General features: G+C 40.8%; 2 protein-coding genes across 2 annotated transcripts in view; one reads left to right on the top strand and one right to left on the bottom strand.

Annotated features, from left to right (window-relative positions):
• Window positions 1–2,466: 2,466 nt before the first annotated feature.
• On the top strand, window positions 2,467–6,755 carry LOC122167886 (small VCP interacting protein). The gene is made up of 4 exons (XM_042832771.1): window positions 2,467–2,561; window positions 2,731–2,781; window positions 4,673–4,786; window positions 5,360–6,755. Exons 1-4 carry the CDS (start codon window positions 2,499–2,501, stop codon window positions 5,372–5,374), a joined length of 243 nt encoding a protein of 80 aa, XP_042688705.1. The 5' UTR covers window positions 2,467–2,498; the 3' UTR covers window positions 5,375–6,755.
• A 3,731-nt stretch (window positions 6,756–10,486) lies between these two features.
• Window positions 10,487–15,569, bottom strand: part of GAS2 (growth arrest specific 2) — a 74,652-nt gene continuing 69,569 nt past the window's right edge. Inside the window, exon 7 of the mRNA XM_042832772.1 lies at window positions 10,487–11,716. Coding sequence (XP_042688706.1) covers window positions 11,498–11,716 — 219 coding nt within the window. The 3' untranslated portion in view covers window positions 10,487–11,497. The remainder of the gene's footprint in view (window positions 11,717–15,569) is intronic.

Below are 15,569 nucleotides of genomic sequence, written 5' to 3' on the forward strand. Positions count from 1 at the left end.
CTCTTCTCCAGGCTGAACAAGCCCAACTCCCTCAGCCTGTCCTCATAGGGGAGGTGCTCCAGCCCCCTGATCATCTTAGTATCAGCACATGCCATTCTGTCAAGTGATCAATACAGCGCAGTTTGCGGATGACAAGCTTCACCCTTCTCCTAGGCAAGAAGTAGAGCTCCATACACACACTGCCAGCCCAGGGCAAAGCTCTCTGGAAAAAAACAAAAAAAAGAGCAAAAAGAGGCTGCTACAGCTTGAGAGAATGCAAGAGCATTCACCTAAAATTTGCTGACAGCTCACGTTCTCATCATGCCATCATCCTGCACAGCTGGCCAGGAAACCAGCTGCCCCAGTGATTCAGGGTGGGGAGCTTTGCACCAATCCTCACCTGGCTCCTGCAACCCAGTGAAGCCAACTCCTCCCATTTACAAGCCTCTTATTTCTCCAAATATTCATTTGTATGAAACTTGCAGTCTGCCACAGGTTATCCATGTTTCTGAACACACTACAATCCTGATTTCATTTCAAACAATCCACGTTCAGTTTCTTTCACCGTATTGCATAAAGCCTGAAGAATTGAGTTCTAAAAGGATATAAGAGTAATTACTGAAGTTATTGAACTTCAACACTTAAATGAGGTCTGAGAAAGGGTGGATCCTGGCTCCCCTTCTTGCATGCACCTGAGCTCCCCTGGGGTTGGACCTACCTTCCTACCAAGTGCTCAATTACTGGTTCAGGCCGTGATTTGGCATTTCCACAACAGACTTGTCAGAGATCATTACTTAGTGACACAATAATCCTCACTGATGGATGGTTATAGCTGCCAGGAACAAACACAATAACTAAAACTACAGTAATGTGTGATGTCATGTGCTTGTGGAATAAACGGCAGGACATTTGTGCAAGAACATTGGTGCAAAACGATAGATGTTGTCCAAAATCACAGGAAAGAAACTGCACAGATGTCATATTGTTTTTGTAGAGTACTTGTAACACTTTGCATAACCCTTGGGAAGGACTGTAGATACAAACATAAACTCAGGCAGTGTTGAACAGGGTAATGCCATAGTTAATAATTAAGATAAAAAAGATGATGGTGACATTTTAAGAAAAAGAAACGTAAGTAGTCCCAGAGCCAGGAAAGAGGAAAAGGCTTTTAGAAAATACTGTACCAACAAATAGATGGAAGTCTTACTGGTCAGCATGGAAAAAAGAGGCTTGCATGGAAATTCATGACACTACACCACAGCCAACCATTTCTAAGTAGACAAAAGGCTGAATGCAAAATAAAGCACTGTACACCCAAATGTGGCTTTATACTTAACCATAACCTAACTCCTTTATGCTGACACCTGCCAGGCTCCAAAAGGACCCAGTACACCCAATTCAGGCAAGAACAGGAGCAATGCTACAGGGCAGCAGAAATCAGAAGCTTCCAGGTTCTCACTTCATGAACAACTGCACCAAAGGGCAGCGAGGCATTGAAACAGATACAGCTGGGCTGAACCAACATAATTAGATGGAGCACTAATCATGTTGATGGTAAATATAGATAATCATAGATAAGTATCAATGAGTATTATTTCTCACACTGATATGCCTCCTGATTCAGTGGTCTGATGCTCAGAACTGAATTTTGCCTGATCAGTGACAGCAAAATGCTGTTTTGCCTGGTGAGAGGGATGAGTTCTCTCACGTTTGTGAATCAGGAAATCAGAGGCTTCCCACTGACCCCACGAAACACTTCTCTTGACATACGATGTCAGTATCATCACTGCCGTGTCAACACCAGTATGTCAACAACCCAACGTGTGGAAGCAGCATCCACTGCTCAGCGTCAGTGGATGGCAGCATAATACCAGGGAATGAAAAGGCCAATTATCATTTCAGCACACTTACTCCAGTAAATTCCAAGTCATGCGTGAGGTCTAGCAGAGTGAGCTGGAAATTAATCACTGTCCCTTTTGCTCCAGTAGTGTGAAAGAGGCACTGCATGGAGATTTGACTTCACAGGGCTGGGTGTCCCAAGACTCCTCACAGCATCACATTTGGGTTTGGGGAGCCTCTCTAGGACACTTCACCCTCAGCTCTCTGACTTCTCCAGGTGGAATTGAGGAGCAATTGAGGAGGAAAGCAGTGCATGAGGCTGAGTCCTATAAAAACGTCTCGTGCTTCAGATACGTAAAAATAAACACGTGCATTTACTGTAAACAGAAGACACTGAGTTCTGAGGTAAAAGGATCTGGGTGTTCCGATGGCCACGAGCCGGCAGCCTGCCCTTACGGCCCAGAAGCCCACTGGTATTCGTGGCGCGTTGAAAGGATCACGGTCAGCAGGCTGAGCAAATCGATTCTCCGCCCGCTCCCTGCTCTGCTAAGGCCGCATTTAGAACAGTGCGCCCAACAGCTCATCCCCGCCCCCGGCGGCCCGGCTCACTCGGCCTTGTGACGGGGCGGGGCGCTGCCTCCCCTTCGGCGGAGCGCAGGCAGCCGTGCGGCGGCGCGGCCATGGGGCTGTGCCTGCCCTGCATGGGGGGCGCCGTCAAGGACGTGGTGGAGACGCCCGACCCGGTGAGTGCGGGGGGATTGCGGCGGCCGCCCGCGCTGAGGTGCAGGCCGCGCCCGGTGCTCTTCCCGCCCTGAGGCCGTTGGGGGCGGCCGCTTCTCCACCCGGGAGGCCGTGCGGGGGAAAAGCCGGATAAAAACGGGTTGGAATAACCGTCTTTCATGTTTCCTTTAGGAAATTAAAAGAAGACAGCTCGCAGAAGCTGCTGAGAAGAGGCAGATGGAGGTAACTGCGCCTGGCGCAACGCCCTTCCTTCAGAATGTGTTTAGGTGACGGTTGCGTGGGGAAAGGAGCTGCGGTTTGTGCAGCAAACCCATCAGGCATGGGTAAAAGGAATCCACCCGTAACCTTGAATCTCAAAGCTTGGTTTGGGCTTTTGTTCGAGGATGACTCCTTTACTTACACTTTTGAGAAGTACACAAAAGACAATATCCTCCTGCAATCGTAGAATGGCTTATATTAGAAGGGACTTCAAAGACCAGCCAGTTCCTGCACCTGCCATGGGCTGGTTGCCCCCCCCATCAGCTCTGGCTGCCAAGGCCCCATTCAATCTGGCCTTGAACACCCAGGAATCGGGCACTCACAGCTCTCTGGGCTGCTGTGCCTCACTGCCTGAGGTGAAGAATTTCTTCCTTACGTCTAACCTGAACTCTCTTATCTAGCTCTTACGTTGCTGAAATGGTTTCCTTGGAGGAAGTTGCAGTGAAGCAACTTTAGTTGCAGATAGTTTTGGAGTTCTGTACTAGCTATTAGGCTAACTAAAGAAAACGCAAGAAAACAGAAGTATGTGCTGTTACTTTCTGTAAGAAGAAAAAGAGAAAATTCTGCCAGGATTTTGCAGGACTAGGAGTGCATTTTAAGCCCTGAATGCTGAGTAACAGATAAGATAGCTTGCTTGCCACCTAATTCAATTGCCCAGTATGAGAGGCAAAGTACTTTGTCAGATGTTGTCTCTGCTTGAGAATTTCCTGCACATGAAAGGTGCTCTTCCTTCTGGTTTCTTGTAGAGAACATACGTTCCTAACTTACCTAGAAGGCCAGGTACCCAGAGGCTAGAAGTCACAGGATATAATTAAGTCAGTACTTGTTGGTAAGATTTACCATCGTTGCCCATTGCAAATTATGCTCTTTGTAAGTGCCTTGAATTTTGAGGGATATAATTTCTGTTTTCCATTTGTAGATTTTAAGGTTTTCTGCATGGCTCCTGCTGTAATATCAGAACCCTGAACTTAACTGAAAATCAATTTGAAGAATATTTTCTTTGTCATTCTACAGCATTAACTATGTTTTCCCTGTATCCGGCATTCCTGTCATCTAGTCTAGGGCTTTGCTAGGCCATCATTATGAGGATGCAAAGCAGACAATCAACAACAGGTTTCTCATGTATGTGCTTCTGCAGGATGTGGTACTGCTGCCCACAAGACCCCTGAAGGAAGACCTATCACACAGGCTGGTTTTCCCACACCACTCTTTAAAAGTTGGATTTCCTAAAACCTGGGCATGCATTACCAGCATGTTTTTGTTGTTGTTTTTTCTATGCACATAAAGGCTACATCAATTTCTGCCATAGCAATATGGAGCCTGCAGCTTTTTCTATCCACTTACTGTTAGAATAGAAACTGTCATTATTTCCACTGTAAGTATCCTATCTTTTAGATGTCCATATGACAAGAGGAAGAGATACAAAGGAATTAGGAAACAGAAAAACTTCTTGAAAGTTATTCTACCTGCCTGAGTTGTCTCTTCCTAGTTAGTTTTGTTCACAAGCACAGAATTAGGCCCAGACACTGGAAAAAATCTAAAAACCAAATGCTTGTGGGGCTTATGGGAAAGAGAAATCGTGGCTTTGAGTCTTCAGACATGCAAACTAGGTACGTGTGGTTAAGTATGTTTATCTAGATGTATGAATAGGAAACAAGACTTCTTTCATGTAACTACAGGAAAGACAGCATTCAATATCTAGAGGTATATGAAAAGGTCTGTTCTTTTGTCATAGTAGCATTTACATACTGCTCCAGTCAATTCATGCAAACCAGAGTTCACAAAATGCTGTTGCCAAGACTTTCAGTTTGGCTTTTTCAGATAACTGTCTTTCTGCAAATGTGTTTTCTCACAGGCTTCCTCTCGAGGTATTAAGAACGCTTACTCTGTAGAGCAAAAGAAAAAGAAGCAGGAAGAAATAGAAAAAAGAATGGCAGCATCAGGTGCTGGAGGAGAAGGAGGCCTGAGAGTAAGTTTAAAAATGAAACAGTGTAATCCAGTGAAGAATATCCTGTTTTTTTGTTGTTTCCCACAAGATGGAAATGAAAAACCCAGGAGGAAGAGAAATGGAAGCATGTGTCATTATCACACTGTGTGCTCAAGATTTCATTTCTGAGGCACACTGGGACAGCATGAATGGCAGAGAGCTTTGTTTTTCTACCAAAATCCCAAACATACTACACTGGCATATGTCCTAATGAATTCTACTGCTGCTGTGACTACAACTTTTGTGAAGTAAACTTTGAAGGCAAATTGGAAATTTAACAGAATTAGAAGCTCTCTGGGGCAGTAGATGTAACCAATTCTTCAAACTCAGGCTTCATAAGCATTCTTCTCTTCCCCTTACTGCTATACATGAGGGGATTCACATTAATAAAACTCTGGGCATAGAGTTTTGTGTCTGCTATCAGCAAGCACAGTGTCCATATCGTTTTCAGGATATAGCCTATATTAGACTGGGGAGTTTATTGTCTTGTGGTGTAGATATCTGTCTTCCTTTTCACACAAACCCGTGGTTCACTGTTGTTGTTTTTGTGTGTAGTGGCAGGTTGGATAAAGAAGCGTGACTTCTGGAGATGAGATTGATTTTTACTGCCAAGAACTTGCCAGTTTCTGCAGCGGAGTGGCACTTACTCATCATGTGGCTTCTTGCTGTTTGCATACAAAGACTCAGCGGTACTTTGCCATCATAGGAGGGCAGATGTGCAAACAAGTACTAAGAAAATGAACAACTCCAGCCTCTGAACGATTAGGTTTTGGCCAATTTTTGTTCTGTGTGCGCGTATTTTGCTTCCCTATTAAGGGAGCAAGAAGGGTTTTCTCACAAAGAAGTGACCTTTACCTGTAAGTCTGCGTGTGTGTTATGTGGTCAATTGGTACAATATCTGCGTATGTCCAATTTAGGCACAGTTCAGGTGCCCCTGCATATGCATCTCCCTTGGGTTTCCTAATTACTTTTGAACTACTTGAGGATTTAGCACCATTTTTTCTCTTAAAGGAAAAAAAAAAACCAACCCAAAAAACTAAAGCAGATCCATAGCAGGCCGTTAGAAACTGAAGCTTTTTTTGTGACACTACCTAAAAAAATATCTTTATAAAGCTTGTTTTGCACTTGCAGCAAGGAAGCTGTTTTATTGTGAGCCTGACAGTTTTTCTCCTTGCTTGTGTATGTAAATTCCTTTAGAGTATGTATTTATAATGAACACTGGAAGGTAAACACTAAGTTTGAGATCCTGTTGATGAATTGTTTTATTTTGAACGTAGAGGGCAGTACTGCACTTCAGAGAATTCTGAAAAACAAAATTAAAGACTTGCTCTTGGATGGTTCCTTTGATGAGATTTCTGTGCTATCTGGGTGGGTTTGTTACAGTGCAATCACATTTGCCAACTGCTTGGAGCTCTGCTGTTTTTCTTTTGTATCTTGTGATGTCTGTAATCCCTTTTCCTAATGTGAAACTGCCTTTGATTATTTGGAGCTGCCTAACCTACAGTAGAGCCAGACTTCCACACCAGTGACCTCAAGCCACTGCTTTGATAGATGAGCAAAGCTTGTTGCAGCATGACCAACACGAAGAGCCTAGCGCCTGCGTTCCATGGAGAGCATCGTGTCTGCCTCAGTGCATCACCGACCCCGTTTTTGACCTAGTTGAGGCTGCAAAGGCTTTTTTTTTTTTTTTTAACCTTTCCTGAAGTAAAAACTTATTTTTCTTCCCCAAATAGTGTCTCACGCTGTCTTAGGAGTATGGTTGTGACCCAGTGAGTTCCTGGCTTAGCCTTAGTCATTAGGTACAAAAAAGAGATCTTACAGTAGTACCGGGGCTAAAAGCTTGTGTCCTTGGCAGCTGAATACCTTTAGCTTCCTTTGATTGTTGGCACTTGTTCACATAACTGTATTTAAAAATAATAATAATAAAATGACTATGACCAATTAAGTATAATGAAAATACATCAAAATGTCATCAAATATTAAATGTAGGTTTGAAATGCGAATTCTGATCCAATATCTGTAGCAGTGGGCATCCTACAGAGATATTTATGTGGCACTCAGCACTGAGCTTTGTCACGGGGGCTATTTCAAACCTGTACATTCAAAAAAAGTAGTTTTTAAACAGGCTTCTGCACCATATTTAATTGTTTGGGTGACCCCTATCTGAACTCAGCCTGGGGAATTATTTGGGTGAATAGAAACACTTCTTGTTTTCATAAACTTTTTAGTAACATTTATTTCAGTGCAGAATAAAAGTAAAACATATTGCAGATCAGAAGTGCACAGGTAATAGTTACCTGAAAAATACCATTAAGCAGTAAAGGTAAAAGCTACTTTTAGAAATAGGTACCTCCCTGTTTCTTATCACTTTGTGGTTCACTAAGTAAATATCAGATGTAGTAGGAACTTTGTCATTTCCCCTAGTCCTAACTGCTTATTTCACCAAAGAGAATAAATCTGCTTAAATTCTACTCAGATTAGCTAGGTGGTTGATACTGTTTGCTTTACAGCAGTGTAACTACCCCTTTTGTCTGCCTTCTGAAAGCAGGGCACTAGAAAAACTCCTGGTAGCCAGAGAGCAGTACTCCTACATTGCAATGAAAGGGCTGACTCCCAGCAGTAGAACAATTGGTGCAGTCAGAGAGAGTGAAGCCATCTGCTACTGCATATTGTCAAACTATACTCATGATGCCACACACAGAAGGTTTGGGGCTGGACTTCCTGAGGTTTGGAAGGACACAGAAGCTGTGTGTCCCCACAGGTAGGTAGCACCGTTGTGAGCCCTTAGAACTAGATGGCTTCAGCATTTGGCTTTTGCACAAAAACAGACTGAATCTCTGGGATGCAGCTCATCAGACACAAGTGGTGCAGCAGCAGGACTAAGATCAAAGAACCTCTCCAGCACCATACATGTTTTTGGGATCTCACACATCTGCTTAACTTTACCATAGATTCCAAACAGGCTAAGAAGCAAAGCAATGAAAAAACACAGTTCTTCCTTCCCTGTCAGGTACTATATACATCAGCAGCCAGCAAGGCAGTAGGAAACGCAAGCCCTAAAGGAACCAAACTATCTGTAGGATGCTTCTGTAACACTGTGGTATGACAAACCCACAAACATCTCCCTGATCTAAAATGAACACATGTAATGAATTCAGCGTTGGGCCTCATAAGAGGCTTGCTCTGCCTTCCCACACACACGTATTCACACTTCACTATTTTGCTCATCCCCACCAAACAGCCCTTGAGCTGGTTACCATGGATTTTATAAACCTTCCCTGAAATGTCATTAAAAAAAAAAAAAAAAAGCAACAACAAAAACAACAAACCAAGGTGGTAATGCAAATAAATGTACAATTGTTGCTAAAATAAAAAAAAGAAAAAATTCTGTCAGTTCAATTATGTGCATAATCCTGCTTCAAAACAAAACTGTGGGTAGTATATGAGCATCAAGGTGACATAAGGTACCTCCTGCGCAACCCAGTAACAGGTTTTATAATGAGAATTTCCAAAGTATTTCTGAATTGCTTCCAGAATTGCAATGCTTATTTGGTATTGTAGAACAACAGCTTTTAAAATCCATTTACACTGATTAACCATCTTGAGCCTTAGCACTGCTTGTTCACAGCTCACAGGTGCTTCTGTATTGCCTTTTCTATGACCCAGCTCAGCCCTTGAAAAGAGGCTGTGCTGCAGCTCATAGCAACCTGGTTGTATGTGGCTTTCAGTATTCTCAGCATTCACTTTCAACTGAGTTATACAGAGATCAAGTAAGCCAAAAATCACTGTGAAGCACCCTTCCTCTCAGTTATCTTCTCATTTGATTGCATCACCTGGCTCTTCTACCAAGCAACTATTTCATGGTTTCAGCAGGCCATTCCTCAGTCAGAGGGTGAGATGGAAGTTGCAGATCCTTCCTGTTGATCCTCTGCTATTCAGTGCAGTCTCCTAAAAGTCTGGGCTAGATACCTTAATATCATATATTGGGAAAACAGAAACTGCAATATTACTCACAACATCTAACCAGTGAAACACATTTTCCTCCACAAACCCTTCCTACAAGAACGCAGTTCTGTTCCCATCATTGTTAGATAACAAGGGCATTGTTTGCTACAAGATTTTGGTAGTGTTTTGGCTTGGTAAATTGAGTTTCAGGCTCCTAACTACTCAGAGCAAACTGCATCTCAGTAAATTCTACAACTCCTACGTCACCATAAGGTCTAATACAATAAGAAAAAGCCATTTCAATCACAAGATACACTTGCCTTCTAAATGAGATATTCCCACCCTTGTTTGCATAACTGGTTAATTTACTGCAGTGGTTGGTTGGTTGGTTGGTTTTACTGCTGCTTCCACTTCAACTGCTCCTCTGCTCACCACATCCACCCCAGATGCATCTCATGCAGCAAGCCCCCACCTCAGTCATGTCAGGTGTTAATGGGCAATGCTGTAAAAAGTCCTGCAAAATCTCCAAGATCTCCCATTCTGTTACTGATTAAGTCCAGGTGTTAGGAACTGTTCTTATGTGCGTTTGAGAAGGTTGAGATTACAAAAGATTATTTTGATAGCTGAAGTCCAATGAGATACATCAGTTCTTCTTTTTAATTATTATTTAAAATCTTGGTTCGGATTTACCAGGATTATTTGTTGAAGCTTAATATTGAAATAAATCTAAATACACTTTTTTGTGTGTGTAACTACAAGCATCTGCTCTTAATCTAGCAACATGTAAATATCTTCAAACATTTCAAAGAAAACACAGTATGTAAACTTAATCTTGGATGATGGAAACACAACAATTTATACTTGAAGGAGTAACCATCATTCCAAAAATAGACAACCAAAAGCCTTCTCAAGTTTTTCTTCTCTCTTAATTTGCAAACAAATCTCTCTGCATATATTAAGAACATTTTTTTTTCTCAGCTGTGCTTCTGTGCTTTCTTTTTTTAACTAATTTTGCTTTCCCATTCCCATAAGGCTTACGTTTCCCACTCCTATTTAGCCTAGGAGGCCTAAGTACCTTGCTTCTATGAAAATGTGCTCTTGCTATGGCCTTTCAAAAGTCTGGCTGAGTTTATATTTACTTTTCCTAGAAAGTTGCTTAAAATGAAGGCTACAAAGTTCTTTCTAAAGACCTGCTTGGAGTTCCATACTGCTGCTTAGTGTGCTGAGCAGTTGTGTGCTGTTTGTGTTGAGCAGGTATTTGTAGGCAGTAAGGTGGGTGCTTCTGCCAAGCATGGTAAAACATGCTTATTTCAGTAAGGCATCCAGCATGAAAGAGGAAAGTCTTGATCCTATCTTGCTCTAGTCAGTAGAAATTTTGCCTTTAAAGAACACAGCAGCACATCCTTATATGTATACATTGTATGCATTTGTATGCCTTCCAGTTCAACTTATAAAGAAAAACACAGAGGAATACCAACTGACACTTTAAAACTTCCAGAACAACTTGATCCTTTTCTTTCCTGCAAAGAAAAAATATTTATTTTTCAATAAAATCCAGGTATTTTCTGTGCTATCTTGCAACACTCTCTGTTCCATTTCTTACAAGGTCAGTGAGAAGTTCTATGCTGTAGGCATCCAGTCAGTAGCAGCAAAGCACAGGAGTACAGATTACAAATACCAAAAATGTGTATTTTTAAAATGTTTATTTCATTTGTAATGAAATAAGTTCTGCTCAAATTTATAAGTCAGTGAAATAATCCTATAAAATGATTTTTTGTAGGAAGTTATAAGGCACATAAATTACCAAATATAAACAAAGAAGAGAAGCCAAAATTGTGAACTAAGCCCCAATACGCCTTTAGCTATTTTAGAGGTGTGTGAATGATTTACAAGAATGTGAATCACTCAACTGACAGGGTAATGAATATTTTATATTTGGCATGACCAGCAGAATTACAAATAAGGGGAAGGAAAATCTCAGATTCATCTTTTGAACCCCCCTCCCTTGGCTGTGCATCCTGCTCGTACTAGCCAACACTATTGTCTGGAAGAGGAAGGGGCAACCTCTTGGCTTCCTCCTCTTTCTATATGGGGCAGCTTCGTCAGGAACAGGAAGGATCTACATGCACATCTAGCACTAAGCATTGTCTTTAGCTTTAAAGAGTACAAGGCTAGTGGGTCTTTCTTCTTGGGCTTTTTTTCTTAAGTAATCACTTTGGGAAGTTGTTTGGCATGCAACGAGTCTATACTCTGTTGGTTAAAAAAAAATCTTCCAACCCATAAAAACCAGTCAATTCCCATTTCAAGAGGCATTACCAAATAATTCTCACCAATACTTCTTTCCACCTGCATAGATATATTTTTCAACTAGCCTAACAGTCAAGGATTCAATGTCATAACATTTTCATACAAATATCTTGTATTATGTAATTTCTTCCATTAACAGGATTCACACCTTTATGTAACTCTGTGTATACATTCATGTATTAAAGAATAATAATTTGGCTAAAAATATATGTCTATTTCTTATAGGACTGTAGTAATTAACCTAGCAGGGGTATTTTGCTATAAAAGATACAGTACTAGAAATAAATAGTTCTACAATTCAGAGATCTTCAAAATGGGCTGCCATTTCCAGTCTGTCTTAAGTTTTCTGAAGTCCTTTTAAAGCATGAACTAAATTTACTACACTTGTGAAAATAATTTGGACCTACGTATATAGAGTCCCAATCGCATGGGAAGCTTATTTCACTTAATCTCCTTCTTGGTTTTGTAATGGGCAGAAACAACCAGATAGTTGTCTGGATTCATGTCCCTGAGAGTTGGAGACTTGCTCTGGATTGGAGAGGTTTTCCCATCTGCTCGTGAGATCTGCAGCATTCGGCATGGGTCGTGCTTCAGTAAGTAACCTGCAAAAGTCTCCCATCCTCCTCCAACACGGACCATCACATGCTTGTTGTGCAGCATCTGAAATGACATAAGAGAGGAAAACAGAAGTCTTCAAGGCGAGCCAGTCGGTGGAATTTTTCCTACTGGAAAAAACTGCACTTTCTCTGTATCCATAGACTTAACGTTAGTAGTCTGCTTTACAATAAAAGGACAGAAAAAGAAATAGTAGAACGTTTGCCATCTAAATTTCAGAACTATGAGTAAGAAGAAACGGTAAGAAAGTGAAATAGTATCTTTAAATATTTTCCTGTTTGATGTAAACATGTCTACATGTTTTTCAAGTCATACGACACTGTGATCCTGGTCTTCATGTGTTTAGCATAAACGAAGCAGGTATGGGACAGGGGTGTTCCTCAGATGTGTTGGTGAAGATACTATTTTATAGGTCTAGAAGCTGGCTTATCTATTCAGGATAGATGCAAAGAATCATTCAGCCACAGCACAAGAAATTAAAGATCTACCTTGTGAAAACACCACCCTTGGACAAATGCCTTTAACGCATTTCTGGCAGTGGCATTTGGACTTATGGCTGTGATGGATGTGTGCGTTGTTCTGCATGCCCACAGCTCACTAGAGGGCTGATACTATTTACAGTTCTGAGATTTATGCCACCCATTAACCTTTTGCAACAATCTAGATCGGTAGGCACAGCATAAAATGACAAAGCAAAAAAATAAAACCAATAATCTCTCATTAAACAAAAATACATGATAGAAGGCAAAAAGGTGACTCTTCAAACCAAAACATATGAATGCCCTACCTCAGCCCAAAAATACGCTTTTGACATGAATAAAACATTAACTTCAAGCCCTCATTTTGAATTTAAAACCGTATGACCAGCCTACAGCAGTACGGGATTTGAGTCATGTCTTTAGTCATAAAGGAAGCAAATGGTTTTTACGTTAAATTGAAAAGTGCTGTTCAAATGCTGACAAAGCCTTGAGACAATGGTTTACTGAATTTTATTTAGCACCTATCTCCTATTTGAATGCTTATAAACTATATCTGGAGAAATAACCTCCCCTCCACCCCCCTCCAAAACTTTTGGAGTAAAAGCATTTTCAAAACAACTTCAGTCCACTACATCTGATACTGCAGTGGGATTAAATGAGGTGCTGCTGGATTTCAGTTCCCCCATGTTATGAGAGGGGTTCACTTTCCAAAAGAAGGTACAATCTGGACTTTTGATTAAGAGTTAGGAATAGAAAGTTAGTGAAAAATATACTTGGTTCAATTTCCCTTAAGGATTGCTGCACAGACAAATAAAACCTGCTGCTGGCATGTTCTTTCCTGAATCTCACTTAAAGGTACATCTTCTATCTTACTCCTATTGGACTGGAATTCCTTGAATGCTTGCCTGCTATAGAGACTGGATTTTTCTGCATCCTAAACAGTTGTTATTTCTGCTGTGCTATGCCACAAGTTCACCATTTTAGTCCTACAGCCATATTTTGGTTTCAGTTACACCAACACAAATTCGGAAGAACTTTGAAGTTGTTCCAGATTCACAGAGACATAAATGAATTCTCTTACATATAAGTCATGTATATGGATACATAAAACCACTTTCCACTCTAACACATTTCAGCTGAAGGTGAAATTTTTTGTCTGTGATTTTTTAATCCACATCATCCAGTTTTTCCACTACATGAGAGCTCTGAGAAAGAAAAGACTGCATAGCATAATAATGCATTTTATTCATTGGTTATCGATGTCAAATTCATGACGCTCATGAATTTTCCCACTGCTCCACAGCAAATTATAACAGCAAAAATCCTTCCTGTTAAATCAAATCTAACAACGTGTTTGAGATTGCTGTGAACCTTCATTATCTGTGCTGCGTGTGAGGCAGGGCTGCCACTGAAGCTGTTCTCTATACAATCTGTGTTTCAGCTGAAACACTGGAATCTTGTGAGGGGCAAACATCTAAGAAAACATTATCACATAATAGCATCAGAGAGGAAGAAAATATGGATTGTTCTGCTATGCATTAAGACTAAATCAAAAGATTATATCCACAATATTCTACAGAAGTCAGGTTAAAAAAAAAAGCTGTTTCATTACACAGAACTTTGGCTCCAATGTGAAATATTGTTTAAGCTGTTTTGGTTATCATATAAATGAGTTTAGAGAGCTTTGTGGCTTATTAAAGAGATATTAGGTTGTATGTAAAGATATTAAGCTCGTGTAAATTAGCATAGTTTTACTGAAATGAAAAAAAAAATCCATTCTGCTTTACAGGAACTGAAAGTCTGGCCTGATGTTGTTATTCTTCAAATCATATTACAATTTTCTTTAAGAATATTTCAGAGAGAAGAGGGTATCAGAGGAATTGCATGTGATAAACCCCAGCCAAGTCCTGTAAGAGCCAATGGAAAGAACCCTACTGTTTAATGGAACCAGGACTGGGCTCTGCAAGCCAAACTCAGCAACCTAAAGCAAATCATGGTCTGGAGTCACTCAGTGTGACTTTAGGCCAGCTTCAGAAATGATGTAGGCTACATACTGTGAGTTTATGGATTGTAAAATCCAAAGGCGTTCAGCAAAATAATGCAACTCATCACACCTGTGGCTGCACAAAGAGAAATTTGCACTGCTGAGGTCAGAGGTTAATGAGATTGGGAAAGCTAAGAATTGGATGCATTTCAATTAAGTTGTACTGAATATGAGCCACTGTGATGCACTGTCATCTGTAGCTGCAACTCTCATTTCTTGTATCCTAGCAATTAGGGGGGCTTTTTTTCAGAGTTATTCAGAACTACAAATTAAACAGGCTTCTAAATATATATTCACAATTACTTCAGAGGCATTGCAGGCCAGAAATAAGAAGATCCCAGTGTTGGTAAGGTTTAGCTTTGTGAACCCAGCAAGCTAGAACATCTCATCACCACCACCTGGCAGGCTTTGAGCCCAGTGGTAAGCCCCAGAGTCACACTGCACACCTTTACACACACTCAGATTCCAACATTTTTTGCTGCAAATGCTGCTGATGCTATTAGGGAAGCATTTTGCTGCTATTTGACTGTACCACTGATAGAGTGATCTCTCCTCTCTAGCCAAAAGTGACTTTCTTAGATCTCTTATACCAATGCTTCTAAATATATTTGAAAGAGGAAATCAATTTTCAGAAATCTGCAGGTTGCTCGGTGCGTTTGCCTAATTCCCCAAGGATTCAGCGACATGAAAATGCCATCAAGAACGTGTAACAGTCTCCTAATAAGTTGTTGCAAGACACATAATTACAGACATTAAAAGTACATTGTTGGCAGAGATTATGAAACCTAATCTCTAGAGCTCATCATAAAATTCAGAGCAAAATCATGCAATGCCATCAGATTTAAAAGCTAGTTAGGTGAGATTTAGATACATTTCTATTTTTAAAAGTTTCCAACCACTGCAACATCCATTTTGTATCAGATGTTGCTGCTGCTGCCTACCGAGAGTTCACTGGTGTGGACAAAAGGGGTCATGGGAGCAATTCCCAAGAGAATGTGGAAGGAAAAGAGCTCCCTGCAGCTGTTATTATCATTGGCTTTCATTATCCTTTTGTCATTGGACTTGGTGTGTATGAATGTCTTCTCAGAGAAAAGGGTGAGGCTGATAGAACATAAGGTTGATTTTAGATGCTTAAGAACTCACTTGTGTGCCTGAGCGCACGTCTAAGGAATCTGAGACCTCAACTCTGCAAATCTGGAAAAGTGCAAATTGTGGAGCCAATTCCGGGTATTAATTAGTCATCTGCACCAGAGTAACCTTAGAGCATTTCAACGTGCATTATGGCAGACAAATTTATCTTAGTCTCTTACAACCTGAATTACCCTATGATCAGATTGCATAAAGTAATATGTCCCTACCTGAAAAACATGGAGAA

The sequence above is a fragment of the Centrocercus urophasianus genome, unplaced genomic scaffold (genome assembly GCF_019232065.1).
Source record: "Centrocercus urophasianus isolate 14NV4802_14NV808 unplaced genomic scaffold, USGS_Curo_1.0 seq_4, whole genome shotgun sequence".
NCBI classification, from domain to species: Eukaryota; Metazoa; Chordata; class Aves; order Galliformes; family Phasianidae; genus Centrocercus; species Centrocercus urophasianus.

Excerpts from the sequence above, each read along its gene's own strand:
- LOC122167886 (XM_042832771.1), top strand. The coding sequence starts at position 2,499 with ATGGGGCTGTGCCTGCCCTGCATGGGGGGCGCCGTCAAGGACGTGGTG. Across the intron at positions 2,562-2,730 it reads TGGTGGAGACGCCCGACCCG|GAAATTAAAAGAAGACAGCT; the intron begins GTGAGTGCGGGG and ends TGTTTCCTTTAG. Across the intron at positions 2,782-4,672 it reads CTGAGAAGAGGCAGATGGAG|GCTTCCTCTCGAGGTATTAA; the intron begins GTAACTGCGCCT and ends GTTTTCTCACAG.